The sequence below is a fragment of the Chelonia mydas genome, chromosome 1 (genome assembly GCF_015237465.2).
Source record: "Chelonia mydas isolate rCheMyd1 chromosome 1, rCheMyd1.pri.v2, whole genome shotgun sequence".
In the NCBI taxonomy this organism is placed as follows: Eukaryota; Metazoa; Chordata; order Testudines; family Cheloniidae; genus Chelonia; species Chelonia mydas.
This window is the reverse complement of record NC_057849.1, coordinates 120697613-120715489: the sequence shown is the minus strand read 5'-3', so window position 1 is coordinate 120715489 and position 17877 is coordinate 120697613. Positions and strand designations below refer to the sequence as shown.

Sequence of the window (17877 nt, the reverse complement as noted above, 5' to 3'; positions counted from 1 at the left end):
GTACAAAGCTTGAGAATTCCCTTGAATGTGTTTTGCTGTTGGCAACGGTGGATTCTGCTCTTCCATGCTTCAGTGCTCACAATTCTACTGGGCAGGGAGGAAATCAGGTCGGGAGGAACAAAGCTATCAGATGTAAGAAGTATTGCTGTCTTTTCAATATTGTAGATGGGCCAGATTGCTACTTTTTTTCCCTCTGCAGGTTGGGTGTTGACACAAACATCTTCAAATTAACTGTTAGGGACATTTTGACTTGAATCACCTGCAATGCTTTTCCAGTATAAAATTCTTAGCTATAACCTCATGTTGAAGTATTGTCTCTTCTTATCATTCTTCAGAATCATATTGCCTAGTTGATGATGATTTTTATTTCATGTTCTGGTTGGTTAAAGTGTAATGCTAGAAATTATTTGAAGTCAATATTCTAATGTATATTGAAGCGTTTCCTTCAAATAGGTTGATCCTGAAGAGAGCAGACCTAACGGGGTGGTTGAGAGCAAATTCTGTAATGCTTTGAGAAGTCATCTGAAAGTTATTTGTGTGGTGTGCAAACCTTGTATTTGCTTTAAGATTTCAAAGAGACTACCTCTAGGACAACTAAATTATAAGTGTGTGTTATGATATTTTCTTTTTTGCTTTGAGGAAAGTACTGACCATGATTTCAAAAGCTTTGTTTGAGATGGTGTGGGTAAATCTAGGGAATGCTGTACATAACTTACTTTATAAAAATTATTTTTAACAGCTTGCTTTTACACGAGATGGACTCTGTGGCTTGTGGAATGAAATGGTGAAAGATGGAGAAATTGTATACACTGGAACAGAATTAGCACAAAGTGGTGAACTACTTCTAAGAAAAGGTAAGATTTTTTTTCCCCATGTTTTTTAATTTTATCCTGATAGTATGACCTATGCACTGATTTCACAATATTACAAACCCTCCGTTCTTAATCAAATGTAACTAACTTTCCTTTATAGTGTTACTGCTCTTGAATAAATAGGAGGGAGCTACTTACTAGGATTTATAGGTTAGTGCTTCCTCCAATCTGTTCCTTTGATTTTTTTTTTTTTTTTTTTTTTTGGCCTTTTAGGAATATGGCCTTTCTCGGTTGGCCGCAGAGAGGAGACCTTAATTTCCAGAAATGACGACTAGTCATAGTGTGTGTTTAAAAAAAAAAACAAAAAAACCCAAAAAACCTCATCCACAGGGCAGAGGCAATGTGTGTGAGGTTATATGCCTCCCCAGGGTGCAGGGCAGAGGCTGGGGGGCTGGCTGCTGTTGAGACTTGCCGCCATCTTCTCCTCTCCTCATACAGGTCTGGGCTCAACAAAACCACCACGGAGCTTCTCCTGGGCAGGCAGGGCATATGCCAGTGGGATGCCAGGCTCCCTCACCATGCTGCAGGGTGGACAGTGCTTACACCCGCTCTCGGCAGCGCCCACAGTGCTTTTCCGCCGCGCACCTTCCCAATCTCTAGCCCTCAGTGCCTATGGCCTGTGCCCCCTCCCCTGCACGCAGCTGGCTCCTGCCCCCTCCCAGTGCACTTTTGTGCTCTAAAAGATTACATATTTCTCATGTTTGCCAATACGTGTATTTTTTGCATTAGAATAATTCATATCTGAAATTTCTGGAAAATACAGCTTTGAAAACTTTTGAAATCACTCTGTTTTACACTGGCCATATCTATAATATCTGGTTTCACTTCCTGCACCAGCAGTTCCAGTTCCTCCATTTTGTTACTTTAGCAATTCTCCACTCATATGGTACAACCCCTGAGTTTACAGATTCATTAAAAATTCTTGCTAATGGGTTTGCAATTTCATGTGCCAATTCCTTTAATATTCTTGGATGAAGATTATCTGGGCCCCCCGATTTAGTCCCATTAAGCTGTTTGAGTTTCGCTTCTACCTCAGATATGGTAATATCTACCTCCATATCCTCATTCCCATTTGTCATGCTACCATTATCCCTAAGATCCTCTTTAGCCTTATTAAAGACTGAGGCAAAGTATTTGTTTAGATATTGGGCCATGCCTAGATTATCCTTGACCTCCCCTCCATCTTCAGTGTTTAGCAGTCCCACTTCTTCTTTCTTTGTTTTCTTCTTATTTATATGGCTATAGAACCTTTTACTATTGGTTTTAATTCCCTTTGCAAGGTCCAACTCTACTTGACTTTTAGCCTGTCTCACTTTATCCCTACATGTTCTGACCTCAATAAGGTAGGTTTCCTTGCTGATCCCTCCCATCTTGCACTCCCTGTATGCTTTCTGCTTTTTCTTAATCACCTCTCTGAGATGCTTGCTCATTCAGCTTGGTCTACAACTCCTGCCTATGATTTTTTTCCCCTTTCTTGGGATGCAGGCTTCTGATAGCTTCTGCAGCTTTGATTTAAAGTAATCCCAGGCCTCCTCTGCCTTTAGATCCACAAATTCTTCAGTCCAATCCACTTCCCTAACTAATTTCCTTAATTTTTGAAAGTCAGCCTTTTTGAAATCAAAAACCCTAATTGCAGATTTATTTTTGTTAATCCTTCCGTTCAGTTTGAACTGAATTAGCTCAAAAAGAAAAGGAGTACTTGTGGCACCTTAGAGACTAACAGATTTTTTGAGCATAAGCTTTCGTGCTCATGATCACTTGAACCAAGATTGTCCCCTCCAACCATTTCTTCTATGAGGTCCTCACTACTCACCAAATCCAAATCTAAAATGGCATCCCCTCTAGTCGGTTCAGCAACTACTTGATGAAGGAATCCATCAGCTATCGCATCTAGGAAAATCTGAGCCCTATTATTATTACTAGCACTTGTCCTCCAGTCTATATCTGGGAAGTTAGTCTCCCATGATCACGCAGTTTCCATTAGTATTTACTTAATTAAAAACATTAAGGAGGGCTCTATCCATATCCAGATTAGATCCCGGCGGTCTGTAGCACACCCCAAGCACTATCCCAGGGGAGGGTCCAGTAGTTTTCTTCCCCAGTGTAATTTTTGCACAGATGGACTCTGTCTTATCCATTCCATCGCTTCTTATTTCTTTACATTCTGCCTCATCATTGATATAGAATGCTACTCCACCACCTTTACCTTTTTTATTTCTGTCTTTCCTAAACAGCACATATCCTTCAATACCCGTAGTCCAGTCATGACTACTATTCCACCATGTTTCTGTTATCCCTATAATATCTGGTTTCACTTCCTGCACCACTAGCTCTAGTTCCTCCATTTTGTTACCTAGACTCCTCGCATTGGTGTACAAACATCTTAATTTTTGCTGTTTGGCCTCGCTCACATTCTGTACCCGATTAGGCACGGTCATTCTACAGCCAGTATAACCTATTAGACTGGTAACCGCACTGCCCTTCCTCCTTATATCCATTCTCCTACCCACAGCTGTATCCTTTCTTACTTTTTCTTCCCTCTCAATGCTAAAATCCGGCGTGGAGATTACCTGGACATCTCCCCCACATTCCTAGTTTAAAGCTCTCTTAATCAGTTGTGCCAGCCTCCATCTTAGAAGTCCATTTCCTTCCCTACTCAAATGAAGTCCATCCCGAGAGAACTGTCCTCTGTCCATGAATGCCTCCCAGTGGCCATACATCCCAAAGCCCTCCTTATAGCACCACTGCCTAAGCCATCTGTTGATAGTCATAATCTTGTCACATCTTTGTTGCCCTTCTCTAGGAAGAAGTAGAATCCCACTAAAGATTACCTGAGCCTCGATTTCCTTAAGTGTCTTCCGCAGCTTAGCATAGTCTCCCTTAATACTTTCCAGCGAGAATCTAGCCGTATCATTTGTTCCCACATGAAGGATAATTAGAGGATTCTTCCCGCTCCCTTTAGGATCCTTTTCAACCTCAAGTCTACATCCCGTATCTTAGCACCCGGAAGACAGCACACCCTTTTATTCTCTGGATCAGCTCTGGTTACAGGCCTGTCTATTCTTCTCAGTGAAGAGTCCCCGATCACATATACCTGCCTTTTCCTGGTGACGGTGCTATTCTCCAGTCTATCCCCTGTTCCCTCTGGCTGCAAGTTCTTTCCATTCCTGTTCTCCCTTGTAATCCTTTTCAACCCATCCTGTATCCTCCTGGGGCTCATATTTAGTATAGTCTCCATTGACTCTTCCCCTTTTCCTATAGGACTAGCCACTCTTCTCTTCTGCCTTGCCTTCCACCTTCAGTGACTACCTGCTGAGCCCCTTCTTCATTTTCCAACTCTACAAACATATTCTTGAGCTCTTTCTCCTTTACTAACCCGTCTTTTCCTCTGCCTGGTTCTTTTAGTCACATGCTTCCACTGACCACTTTCCTCACCCAGCAGTCTCCCCTCAGAATTCCTCAGTCCTGCTTCCATCTGCAAGTCTGAGCTTTTCCCTTCAGATACCTCATGTCTTTGCTCCATAATCTGCTCGAACCCCTTTCTAAACTCAACCAGACTTTCCACCTGCATCTCCAAACCTCGGATCTTTTCCTCCATCAGCTCTATCAAACGGCATTTCACGCAGACAAAACTCTTACCAAGTTATCTGGTACAGAGGATGATTTCAGTGATTGGTTGTTATATACTACAGTTAATAGCTCTGCAATTTCATATCAGAGTTCCTTCAGAACTCTTGGCTGAGTACCATCTGGTCTGGGTGACTTATTACTGTTCATCATTTTGTTCCAAAACCTCCTGACCCATTAATTTGGGACAGTACTTGAGATTTGTCACTGCAAAAGAATAGCTCTCGTGGGTATGTCCTGCACATTCTCTGCAGCAAAAGACCTATACAAAGAATTAATTTAGCTTCTCTGCAATGTCCTTGTCTTCCTTGAGTGTTCTTGAATACCTTTGTCTGACTATGCTGGAAGTATGACAGGAGACACTGGATGTAGTTTAATTAGGCCGTAACTTTGTCAATGTCTGGGAGTACTCCGCAGTTAAATATGTACAGTGCTGGTGAGGGGGCAGAGGTGTGCTGCCGTTGGCCCTTCCACTGCACTCATCCTGGTCCCCAGCCAGCCTTCTGCTGCTCCCCATTTTGAATGAGGGTTAAGGGGAGGCTATAAGGGAGCAGGGAGTTGATTCCCTGCGGTAGGAGCCCTGAAGCATCGTGTTTCTGTTCCTTTAAATAAAAACAAAAAAACCACTCAGACCTCCTTAAGGTCAGCTCCCCATTTACCAGACCACTTTTTCTGATTACTGTATCCCTTCCCTTTGGGATACCTACACTGGACATCTGCCATAAGGAGGCACTAGCAGTTACCTTGGCTAGCAGTTACCATGCCTAGGTCTGGGTTCCCAGACATCTGCTAAAGTCTTCTTTAATATCAACCAAAAATGCATCAGCTCCAAACTGACAGGTAAACATCATCCTTGCTGAATAATACTGGTGCTATTTCTGAATGAGAAGTTACTTATGCCCCCTGCCATCTATGAATTTGGCGGTCTCCCTGTTCACATATCTCCTAGCCTCGTCAACCCAGGGTGGCCTTCACACCCTGTGTTGCAACACGTCCTGCCAAATAATTTTTACTCCTGGAAAAAGTTCCAGGATCTTCTCCAAGTCCTTCTTAGTTCTGAGCATTAAGTCTACCCCCTGACGTGTTCTCAAATCATTTCCCCTGTGGAGAACCACAGTCAAATCTGGTACCTGCTCATGGGCCACCATGGTATACAGAAGTGGCATCAGCTGGTCGCATAATATACCCTTTCTCTCATGCCAGCTCGGAACTTGCTTCACCGTTGAGGCCTAGCTGCAAACCTCCAGACAACCTGGAAGTCCGCCTGTTGGCCTAGAAAACAATACTGTGTCTGCAGATCCATGCCACTGTCTGCCAGCATCTGGAGTCTCATATACATTCTGTATGGTTCAGAATGCCAGTGCCCAGTTGCCTGGATTACACTCGCTCTCCAGCCCTAGCTGGGTTGGTGCTGTTGCTGCCCTGATCCTGAATGAGTGGGAACTGATTTTGTGTACTGGCAGCTCCAACCTTGTCAGTCCTTGTCTTAAAACTGTAACAAACAGGTATGTTGTGAGGGGACTTTAATCACCATGATCAAGAGGGGCTCATACCTCCCTGCCCTTCTTGCCAAGTAGGCCCACCACAGGACAGATCCTGGACTTGCCACCCTTCTGTAAAATAATGGATTCACTCCAGCCTCCTTGATCCATCTCTGACCTCCTCAAGGTTAATGTCCCTGATTGCCCCTTGCAATATATATCCTTCAGTTCCAAAGCCCATCCAGAAGAATCCCTACGCTAGTTTGCTGATCCTAAGAGCTTTAAAAAAATGCTACTAGAAATGCAGCCCTAAACAAGGCCACCGCTTGTCCACAATGGACATATAGGCTCTGGGAGCTGCACCAGATCCCTAAGCGTATTAAAAGTGATGGGATGGTGTGCATTCTCCCTGGGGCTGGTGTTTCCAGATTACCCCACGAGAAACCTCAGAATTAAAAATCCGCTACAAGGATCTGGGCAAACATTCAGCCTACTGGCAAGTGTAAGGTCCAGTAGGTGAGTGGAGATTGTTGATGACGCCAGGTGGCTAATAACACCTTATACTACAGCACCCATAGGTGACAGGCCCTCCTGCTCCTGAAATTGCACAATCGTTAAAACTTCTCCAGTAGCTCTGCAGTGTTCATGGAGCCACTGAGCTCTGCACTATGCTGACAGGCATCATATGCCAAGGTTCCATAGTGCTAGTGGCATCCCTTTGGGTTCCTTGCCAGCTCCTGAAATCTGTCCAACTGAAAATGAGACAATGCATCTGCTGTGCCATTATCAACCCTGGGAACATGTTTGGAAGAGAAACAGGTGTTACTGCTTAAACACTGTCGTACAGATGCCCTCACCAGCCTCATAACTTGTGTGTGATCTGAAGGACAGGCGATAGATAACATGGGCCACCACCGTGTTGTCACACTATAAGTACACCCTTTTATTAACAAGTTGTTCCCAAATGGCCACTGCCACCAAAATTGGAAAAAATTCCAGAAAAGTTAAATTGTACTCTCCCTTTTTCTAACTAGATCAGTGGTCTCCAATCTCTTTAAGCACAGGATCACTTTTTGAATTTAAGTGCAACACAGGATCTACTTCAACGAAAATGTAGAAATAACAGTAATCACACAAACCCAAACACCATAGCCCCTGCCCTGACCCTTCTCTGAGGGCCCACCCTGCTCCCTCCCCCTCCTCAATCGCTTGCTCTTTCCCACAGTCACTCACTCTCGCTGGGGCTGGGACAGGGGGTTGAGGTATGGGCTCTGGGCTGGGGCCAGGGGGTTGGAGTGTGGTAGGGGCTCCTGGCTGAGCCTGGGGCAGGGGGTTGGGATGCAGATTCTGGGAAGAAATTTGGGGCTGGTGGGCTCGGGGCTGCGAGGGTAGGCGGGCATTGGGGTGTGGGCTCCAGCCGGGCGCCGCTTACATCAGGCGGCTCCTGGGGGCTGGCGCAGCGGGGCTAAGGCCACCGTTCCCAGAAGTGGACAGCATGTCCGGCAGCAGCTCTTGGTGGGTGGGGGCAGAGCTGCCTAGCTGTGCCTCCATCTAAGAGCAGCAGGGACATGTCTTTGCTTGCGGGAAGATGCTCGAGGTGAGTGCTCCCCAGATCCGGCACCCCGCACCACCTACTGGGCCCCATACCCCCTCCTGAGCCCCAGTTCCCTCCCTCTTAGTTAACCAGAATTTTTGCCTTACTGGCACCCCTCATTCCCCCAACATGCTGGATAAGAGAGCTTCTACTGTATATCCATATATTTGAATAATGCTCGGCTTCTGTCTGCGTAAGCATCTGCAGTAAGGCTTGCGTAGATCAGGAAGGTGGCTTCCTGGTTTTCACATGTTCTAGCCACCTTTGGTCGCTTAGGCATTTTATTGTCCTGCTTGCTCTGCCCAGCTTTACTGTCTGTCAGAACCTCCCTGGGCACCAGTAATAATATGTCTGTATATTCACCTCTCAAAATATTATCCTTAGTAGTACAGAGAAGGTGAACTCCCATCTGCCACCCCAGCATACTTATACTATTGACTGACCATCAGGGCACCCTTTGCCCTGTTGCGTGGACCCCCCCCGCCCCCCCCCCCCCCCAGTTGTTCCTGGAGCAGCAGTTCTGTCCCATGAATTCACATTCCCTATTAGAGTGAGTGTGCGTGTGTGAGAGAGAGTTGTAGAGTACACCGCTATCTCCTCCCACTCCCGATTAAGGGTTCTTGCCCCCTGGCGAGGGGTCTGCCCCACCTGACTATTGCCTGTCTTCCATTATTACCATCTCCAGCCTCCGTGCCCCCCCCCCCCCCCCGAAAGCTCCCAGCTACTCCAATAACTGAAGGTTAGCTTGCAACAGCTGTGTAATGCCACTGACTTCTGTAGGTGGGTGTACCCCAGACATCCATGACACAGCTCCTAGACCCTAGATCTTTTCTCTTTCCCCCTCCCCCACATCTTAGTTCTGTTACCCTTCCCCCCAAAGATCAGGAGACACCAAACCCAGTGGGGTACGTGACCATTCTCCCCTCCCCCTATATATCCCCTGAGAGGAGAAGTGGGCAAGTTTCCCAAACCCTGCTGAGGTCCCTCCTACAGTCACGATTTGCAGCATTGGACAGAAGGGACTCCCTTTCACACCCCACCCCTGCAACCTCCCACTGGTGCTGATTACCATCATCCCTGCTAGCCTTGTAGCTCTTCTGTCCTGCAATCCGGTCAAATGTCCTGGCTCTAGGTGATCCACTGCACCTTGTAAGTCTTGTAGTGGCCCCTCTGCCTGTTTGGCAGGCTTGCTGCTTCTGATGTACTTAAAAATGTGTTTGTTTAGCAAGTTGCTTCTCAAATTCTTTCTTGGCTTGACTTATATTTTTCTGTCTTACTTGCCAGAGTTTGTGCTCCTTATTTTCTTCATTAGGATTTGACTTCCAAATTTCAAAGGATGCTTTTTTGCCTCCAGTGACCTCCATCACTCTATTTAGCCATGGTGGCATTTTTTTGGTCCTCCTTCTGTCTTTAACCAATTTTTTTTTTTTTTTTTAATACGTTTGGTACAATGAATGTGTATATCATAGAATCATAGAATATCAGGGTTGGAAGGACCTCAGGAGGTTATCTAGTCCAACCCCCTGCTCAAAGCAGGACCAATCCGCAACTATAATTACATATAGACATAATGCTGCATAAAATTAGAGTAACCACCACTTGCATGGGTTTACTTTTGACACTGAAACAGAGGCAGTTGTTGCCTGTTAAATTGTTTGTCATGCTGTCCATAGAATATGAAAGCAAGTAATCTAAGTAGACTAATGTGAAATACCAACAATTGGGAACAAACGCTATACCGGTAAAAAGCGATCTGTAGTAGGCTTACCATCTGTTTCTATTATGTTGAAAAATTCTTACCCTTCAATGCAAGTTTTAACAGTGACTTACGGATTTCTAGGTATAAAGGATCCCTGTGTTGTCTAGTGAAATGTGAAACCTAGCACCTGTGACAGCTAAATCAGCACTTGTTTCTTTCTCATCTCACTCTTTGACAGTAGTGCTGTGAATTTGAGGACAGAGTCTGACCTTCTTGGTTCTAGGTTAGAAAAGTACTCTAAGGCAAATAAATGGATGGATCTCTTCTTCAAAAATAGCTTAACTAGTTCAATTTTGTATTTCTTTAGATGACAGCACTGAATGCCAGACTGGATCAAAGAAGGAAGAACAAAATGACAAAGAAAAGAAAGATGAAGAGGAAACTCCACTACCTACTTATAGGGCCAAATCGATTGTTGAGAGTTGGGTGTGGGGTAAACAACCAGGTATTATGAATGTTTCAGTAATTCTTTTTATGGCATTAAGTACTTTTCATTTATGGGTAATTGGAACAATTAGAACTAATTGGATCAAATGCATATGTTGAGTGCATTTATCACATTCGCTGAATACTTGTATGCTATGCTAAATTATAAGTAGCAAAATAGTTAACAATGTTGACATTTAAATTTGTCATCTTTAGGTTTTGGTGTTAACTTCATTAACTTGAACAAGGAGAGTTCACACCTCTGAGCTTTTGTTTCAGGTGTGTCCAGAGATTTGGACAGACTTTACTACATCAATGTACTCTTGCACCTTGCACTACGAAGTTAGGTTGTCTCGTGTCAACCTATTTGTGCAAGTCTCTACATTTAAATTTGTCTCCCACAAACATAAGCACCCTGTTACGGTGATTGCAGTAAAATCTCTCCCTGAACGGTGGAGAGCCATGGTTGACCTACTGAGGTCAATGCAGTAGATGCTGTATGACCTGTGTCAACCCCAGTAGTCCTCCAGGAGCTGTCCCACATGCCCCATTCCATTTAAATGCTGCTGCCCAGGGATCATGGAGACCGGAGGCTACCGCCTTCTTTAATCTCCTCCACATATTTTTGAAATGCCTTTTCCTGATTTCCCACCTTGGTGAGAACACCTCACAGCTCTCCCTTACTGTGTGTAACTGACCATGCTGGTTGCATGCACTAGATGCGTTCTCCTGCCTGGAATAAACAGGAGGTATTCGATCTCTTGGGCCTGTGGGGAGAAGAGGCTGTGCAGGCACAACTACTGATGAGCTGTAGAAACATGGACATCTATGAGCAGATTGCATAGCGGGTACTGGCAAAGGGGTATGAGAAGTTTCAGCAGCAGTACCTCGTGAAAGCAAAGGAACTATGGCAGGGAGACTAATGTTCAACCTGGTTCTGAGCTGTGGACCTGCTGCTTTTACAATGAACTGCATGCCATATTTGGTGGAGACATACCAGCACCCCACAGACCGCTCTGGATATTTCAGAAGAGCCCAAGACACAGACCCCTACCATGAACAGCGGGGAGGATAAGGAAGAAAAGGAGGAAGGAGACTCACCAGTATGTCCAGTGATATCACAAGCCATGACCTCTTTTGAAAGTTCACCACCGAGTAGCTAAACCCATCAGCCCAGCACTGACGATGCTAATGAAGAGAAAGAGACTTTGGGTAAGTGTGTGTATGCATTTTCCCTTACAATCTTTAAATTTAAAGATGGCACTTGGCACATCACCACCTGTGTCATGACACGGGTTGATTTTTATTGTTTTACTTGTATGGGAAGAGGTAGCATTACAACAAACAGAGGTGGATGTTAGGTTATGCGGGGGCAATGGGGAGCAGATTGTTTATGTACATAGGGATGCCCCTTGTATCCTCCTGAGAGCTCAATGAAACTTTCATGGAGATACCCTTCAATCCTTTCCCAAAGGTTTCAAGGGATGGCCAGTTTTTCTTTCTCTGTGGTAGGATATTTTCACAGACCACCCTGTGGCGAGTTTGGCTGGCACCATTGCAGTAAACAGGCTAGCAGCAGCTGAGCTCTTTGCTGTTGTTACCCACAGGAATGAGATCTGCTAAAATCACCACCTGGAACATTCATGCCAATATGCAGTGCCATTTCCCTATACCTAGGGCCCTACCAAATTCATGGCCATGAAGAACACGTCACAGACTGTGAAATCTGGTTAACCCCTGTGAAATCTCGTCTTTCGGGTGCTTTTACCCTATATTATACCGTTTTTCACAGGGGAGACCAGTATTTCTCAAGTTGGGGGTCCTGACTGAAAAGGGAATTGCAGAGGGGTCACAAGGTTATTTTAGGGGGGTTGTAGTATTGCCACCCTTCTGTGCTGCCTTCAGAGCTGGGCAGCTGGAGAGCGGTGGCTGTTGGCTGGGCGCCCAGCTCTGAAGGCAGCTCCCCTCATCCCCCCCAGCAGCAGTGCAGAAGTAAGGGTGGCAATACTATACCATGCCACCCTTACTTCTGAGCGGCTGACTTCAGAGCTGGGCGGCTGGAGAGTGGCAGCTGCTGACTGAGGGCCCAGCTCTGCAGGCAGCAGTGCAGAAATAAGGGTGGCAATACCATAGCCTGCCACCCTTGCTTCTGCGCTGCTGCTGGCGGTGGCTCTGCCTTCAGAGCTGGGATCCCGGCCAGCAGCCGCCACTCTCCAGTTGCCCAGCTCTGAAGGCCACGCTGCTGCCAGCAGCAGCTCAGAAGTAAGGATAGTAATACCACAACCAATGTTCCCTCTAATTTTTGACAGGCTGTGTGCGCAAAAAATGTCTTCTGTGCAAATTTTTGTGAGCACGGTGTTTCGCTGGGTTTAGGATCTGTGTGCGCGTGCAAACATGCGCACAGCTTAGAGGGAACAGTTACTGCAACCCCCCTCCCCCACAATAACCTTGCATAATGACAGGTTTCAGAGTAGCAGCCGTGTTAGTCTGTATTCGCAAAAAGAAAAGGAGTACTTGTGGCACCTTAGAGACTAACCAATTTATTTGAGCATAAGCTTTCGTGAGCTACAGCTCACTTCATCGGATGCATAAAAGCGCTTTTATGCGTCCGATGAAGTGAGCTGTAGCTCACGAAAGCTTATGCTCAAATAAATTGGTTAGTCTTTAAGGTGCCACAAGTACTCCTTTTTCTTTTTACAATAACCTTGTGACCCCTTTTCCCCACAACTCCTTCTTTGGTCGGGATCCCTACAATTATAGCACCATGACACTTCAGATTTAAATAGCTGAAATAATGAAATTTATTTTTTTAAAAAAATTCTATGGTCTGAAATTGACCAAAATGGACTGTGAATTTTTTAGGGCCCTATCAATACCCATAGAATAGAGACCAACATTTTGTTTCATTCAACCGTAATTTCTTGTTCCTGGTGGGTTGCACTCACTGTAGCTGGAACTGAGAGCAGTGTTGTGCAGAGGTGCTTCAAAGCTGAAGTGTTAATAAGTATGTCTTACTAAATCTTACTGAATAAAGGAAAGATCAGCTTCAAAACTCCCTTCCCTTTCTCTTGTGACTGTAAGTCCAATGATACCTCTCTCTCTCTCCATCAGCAGCAACTGCTTTTGCAGCCTTGTGGGGTGCCCCCTGAGGAGACAGAGGAGAACTAGGGAGGACATGTTCCGTGAAATTCTGCAAGCCAGTGCTGCATCTGACTGAGCAAAGGACCTTGAGAGCCCTCATGGAAGACAACAGGGAGAAGTACAGAGCAGACAGAAGAGAGGCCCAAGAAAAGGAGAGGGAGATGTACCAGGACATGATGGATCTTCTCAAGCAGCAAACACAAATGTTGTAGGTCCAAGTTGACCTACAGGTCCAAATACCCAGACTCCTCACCCTTTGCAGTCCTTGGAGAACTCTGTAGTAGCAGCTCCTTACTCCCCCCACATTCCCCTTCCTCTCTAAGCCTGGGGAAAATGGCAGCTTCACATACACTGTTGTGTGTGAGAACCATGGTTGGTGTATGTTAAGCTACAACCGATTATGTGCACTGAAATAAATAGAAATGTTTGCTCCCTTTCCAATTTTGTTCCCCCATTAATTTATGTTTACAGTTTATATTGCATGGCTTGTTTTGCACGTTGGTTTTTCTCCAGTTTTTGCCATTCAATAAATTTTCCTTTTTTTGAAAATAAAATGATCTTTATTAGTTCATACCATTTATTGTTGAGGGCACGAAGGTATTCAGAGCATCCAGTACTTGTAAATGTAGAGCACCGCAGAATTCATAGGTTCAAGAAAACACCCAGTCATATTTATAAATGTTAAGCAAGCACCACATAATTCGTAACTTTAGTAACAAATATAATCTAAAATATTTATAAATGTTCAGCAAGCGTTATGCAATTTCTAGCGCAACCCAAAATTGCAAGCCTGGAGAATAATTCAGCATAGAACCCTATTGCAGCTGACTATTAAAGTTCTCTTTCAAAACCACCCTCAACTGCTCAGCTCCATGTTGAACTTGTGTTTGGTTGCTCAGTCAGCAGAGAGCTGTTCCACCTCCGCCTTTCCATGATATACAAACTTTGGCATCTGTACGCCGAGGTAACTCGTGTTGACCAAGGTTTGTAGACCAGGGTCTTTGTCGTCTAAAATGGGAGTACGATCCTAAAGCAAGGAGAACGAGGCAGGGGTGTGTGCATGCGTGTGTGTGTTTAAAATTTTCTTGGTGAGGTAGAGGACTACAGAATGAGATCTTTCTAATCCATACTTTAGTCCTCATTATAGCAGAGTGAGAGCTCTGCTATAGTTAATGTTAATATGTTAAGGCTTGTCTACAAAATGGAGCTTTGCTAGAATAGTTGTTGTGCTTTAAAATCATATCCTACTTAAATGCAATTTAGCTTTCAAGTGTAGACAAGTCTTTAGACTATAACTACTTCTTGTTATGCACATTATTATTGAGCTGTAGTGTAGGTGGCTCTAATGTGAATTAAAGCATATTTTTAGCTTTGTGTATATTAGATAAAAGTAGCTACACCTATAATAGCTACCTTTCAGGAGTCCTGCCAATTTTTGTGGCTTTAGAATTGCTTTTTTTTCTTTTCCTTTTAAAAATTATTTTGCTTTTCTGTTACTGTGTGAAAGACCCTACACAAATGGGAGAAACTGACTACATTTTCAAATAGCTAGCCTTGGACCACACAAAGTTGTCAAGTGCACAGGCACCCAATCTGAAAAGTAGAACTCCCCCCCGCTATACTTTACAGTGGTTAGGGCACTAGCCTAGGACTTGGGAGTTCAGTTCCTTGGTCTGCCACAAACTTCCCTGATGACCTTGGACAAGGCATGCTGTGCCTCCATTCCTCATCTGTAAAATGGGGATAATAGCACTTACCTACCTCACAGGGATGTTGTGAGGATAAATGCATTAAAGATTGCAAAGTGCTTTGAAATCTAGTAATGAAAAGTCTTATTTAAGAAATAGGTGGTATTCTCTGCAACAATAGCCAAAATTTCAGACAGTATCACTTCTTTTTAAGTTGTCTTTTTTTTTTCAACTGCTAATATGCATTGGGAAATTTGGAGTTGGGAGCCTGTTTCAAGCATGGAGATATTTAACAAATATTATTAAAGAGGGGTTTAAGGTCAGTCTCTTCGCCACCCACAAAAGCAGTCAAGTTTATTGTGTTGTCAGTGAGCCTTTGCCAATAGTTACACCCAATTTTACGATGCACCATTTACATTAGAAAACCATTTTTAAGCATAGTTGGGCCACAGCCATGGTTTTACAACTGTGCAATAATATAGACCCCCAGCCGGCAAAAATGTGCACAAATAGACCCCATGAACCTGTGTAAAGCCTCACTGAAGTCAATGCTGATGCAGGGGACTGCCTGTGTGTGTAACTTAACAGGACTGAAACCATATTTACTAAGAGTATAGATGGAAAATACCTATGAATGTCTTAGGGGAGTAGTGCTCTTCACTTGGGTCTTACTGGCACAGGTCTGACTGGGGGAGAAACACTTTGTGCCTGTTTGTTATTTACATTAAAGCCCCTTTACCCTTCCAGAACAGTGGGTAAATTAGAATGAGCCCTTTTGTCAGGTTTTTGGGGCAGCAATGGTCAATACGTATTCGTACAGAAAAATGAGGCCCCTCTGATTAGGGCTTTTGGTTGTTACCATAGTATAAACCTTAAAAACAGTGTCATGACATGCAAATTTGACTACTCAGTGGCTTCTTACTGTGTTTCCATTTTACATTCAGTCCTTACTAATCTCCGTTTGAGAGAAGAGCATTTCAAGCTGCCTTTTGCCTTGCTTTCCTTTGGAAAAATCCTAATTTTATTATTTACTAACCCACCCTAATTTTTGTATTGTTCCTCCTTAAAACCTTAGCTTTCATTTATTTTCTAAATTACACATTTTTTTGTAATGTTTGTTGTTGAGGTTCCAGTGATGCAAAGGCGTGTATATATAAGTGCAGCTGCCCTCTTTCTTGGACATGAAAAGAGGAAAATACCATGCTCATATGGTGGTACAAAAACCTCTTTTGGGGTGGGAGAAGGGTTGGAGAAGTAGCCTTTTAATCTTCTATTGCTTTATTTATACATTGTCCTCTTTCATTGTTGGTACCCTTCCTTTTCTTCAGTCTGTTTTGTGCCAGAGCGTGGTGGTGTCCCCGTAGTGAGATCATTAATCTGCAGAGTCCTGCAGTGCTAATAGTTATTAAAGGAGTTAGAAAAACTACAGTGGTTATAGTACCTTAAAGTCACCAAATGAGTCCTCAATAAGAATACATACAATACACTGAAAAATGCATTTTTCTAAACAACTTTTTAGAAATACTGTCAGTTTTCAGTGTTTCCATCCAGTAAATGATAGTGGTGTCTGAATTGAGTTAGAGGCTTTATATGGTCTTAACTCCCAATTCATGTATCTAACCTAAACCTTAACTTAAATTGTCCAGCTGCCTACATAGTGGAGCTCACAAAAGTGTGGCTGTGTTTAATAAACTTTTTAGCACACTTGATATATATTAGCCTATTGCTAACTTATTCTTCTTAGCTGGATGTAGTGAACAGAGGACGTGCAGTTTTTTTGCCCTCTGCTTGTCCTTGTCCTCATAAGGATATTTATATTTTAATTTTAGAAAAATCTGATGAGCTAGATAGTCAAATTAATCAGACACTGTTTACCTACAAACCTGTTTTCAGGTACTTACATAGTACTTTAAGAATAATAATGGGTTATGTAGCTCATTACTGTTCTAAATCCAAAAGTGCAACTTTTCTCCTGAAGTTAAATGCCATTTCAATTTGTAGAAAAAAGCGTAAAGCATGTTTTAAGAAAAAGGTTGAAGAAATAAAGCTACAGTCAGTAAGTTAAATTAAGCTATTTTTTTTTTTGCTTTAAATGTAGTTCTTGTTCCATATATTGACTTGATGTCATCTGACATTAGTCAGTGTTTTCTCTTTAAAAAGAAAAGCAAAAATTTTGATAAAATGCATATATATGTAAAAGCTAGGCTATAAAAGTCAGGAAAAAAGTCCCTAATTCAGTCATGTCCTATTTTATTAAAGGATGAAATGCTACATATACACAAGGATGGAATTACTTTATTCCAGTTCCATTCAGTATTTGAAATCAGATGTATAGCTCACATTTTAAATGAGTTTAAGCAGAAATACTTTTCTGCATTTATGACTAATTTTTTTTAACATCTTTCAATAGCAAAAAAAAAGAAAAGGTAGGAATAAGCAGTAGCACATTAACTTTAAATGAGCAAGAAATGTGTAAGTAAAATAAAACTGATAGCTTCTTTGTGTAGTCGAAACTGGTTTAATTTCACTAGCAGTGAATTAATAAGACAAGTGTTTGTAAGCCATTGTTTTTTACACAGGACTCCAGGGAATTTAAGGTGTATGGGGGCAAGTTTGCGGTTTTTAGATACTAATGTGTCTTGTTTTCTGGCACTGCTAGTAAAGCTAATTGCATCAGGAAGTCACTTTAGAGGCAGTGCCCCCTGGGGAAGAGGAGGATTACCAGAATGGATTCAGTGAGATATTGTAGATACATGTTGTAGCAACAGTTTTCAAATCTTCCTGGATTACGAGGAAAATTTCCTGGAAGTTCCATGCTTTATGGGTTGTTAGTACTGAGTTAATGGACTAAGTCAGAATAGCTTATCTACATACAAAATAGTTACTAAAAAAAAATCTGTAATTGAATAATATCCTTTTATAACCTCCTTTTAAAATTATAGTAAAAAGGATAATTACACCTCTACCCTGATATAACACTGTCCTTGGGAGCCAAAAAATCTTACCATGTTATATCTAACTTGCTTTGATCCACCGTAGCGTGCAGCCCCGTCCCCCGAGAGCTCTGCTTTACCGTGTTATATCTGAATGTGTTATATCGGGTAGAGGTGTAATAGGAAAAATATTGCTCACTTAATATCCCATCTTTAGGAGAATGAATTTCGTTAGGCTAAGATTCAGAAATACAGATGAGTGGAAGGATGAAGGTCTGTGAATGCCTACTCTTTCCGTTCCTCACTTACACCCTTACCCCCCTGGAGCAAACAAAAACACCCTACCATATTATTGT

General features: G+C 43.1%; 1 protein-coding gene across 5 annotated transcripts in view; it reads left to right on the top strand.

The window, feature by feature from the left end:
- The window catches only part of HERC2 (HECT and RLD domain containing E3 ubiquitin protein ligase 2), a 206705-nt gene that overhangs the window by 30242 nt on the left and 158586 nt on the right, over positions 1 to 17877 (top strand). For all 5 annotated transcript variants that reach the window (XM_043537697.1, XM_037898783.2, XM_037898775.2 and 2 more), the window contains exons 3-4: positions 740 to 854; positions 9641 to 9778. In XM_043537697.1, coding sequence (XP_043393632.1) covers positions 740 to 854; positions 9641 to 9778 — 253 coding nt within the window. The remainder of the gene's footprint in view (positions 1 to 739; positions 855 to 9640; positions 9779 to 17877) is intronic.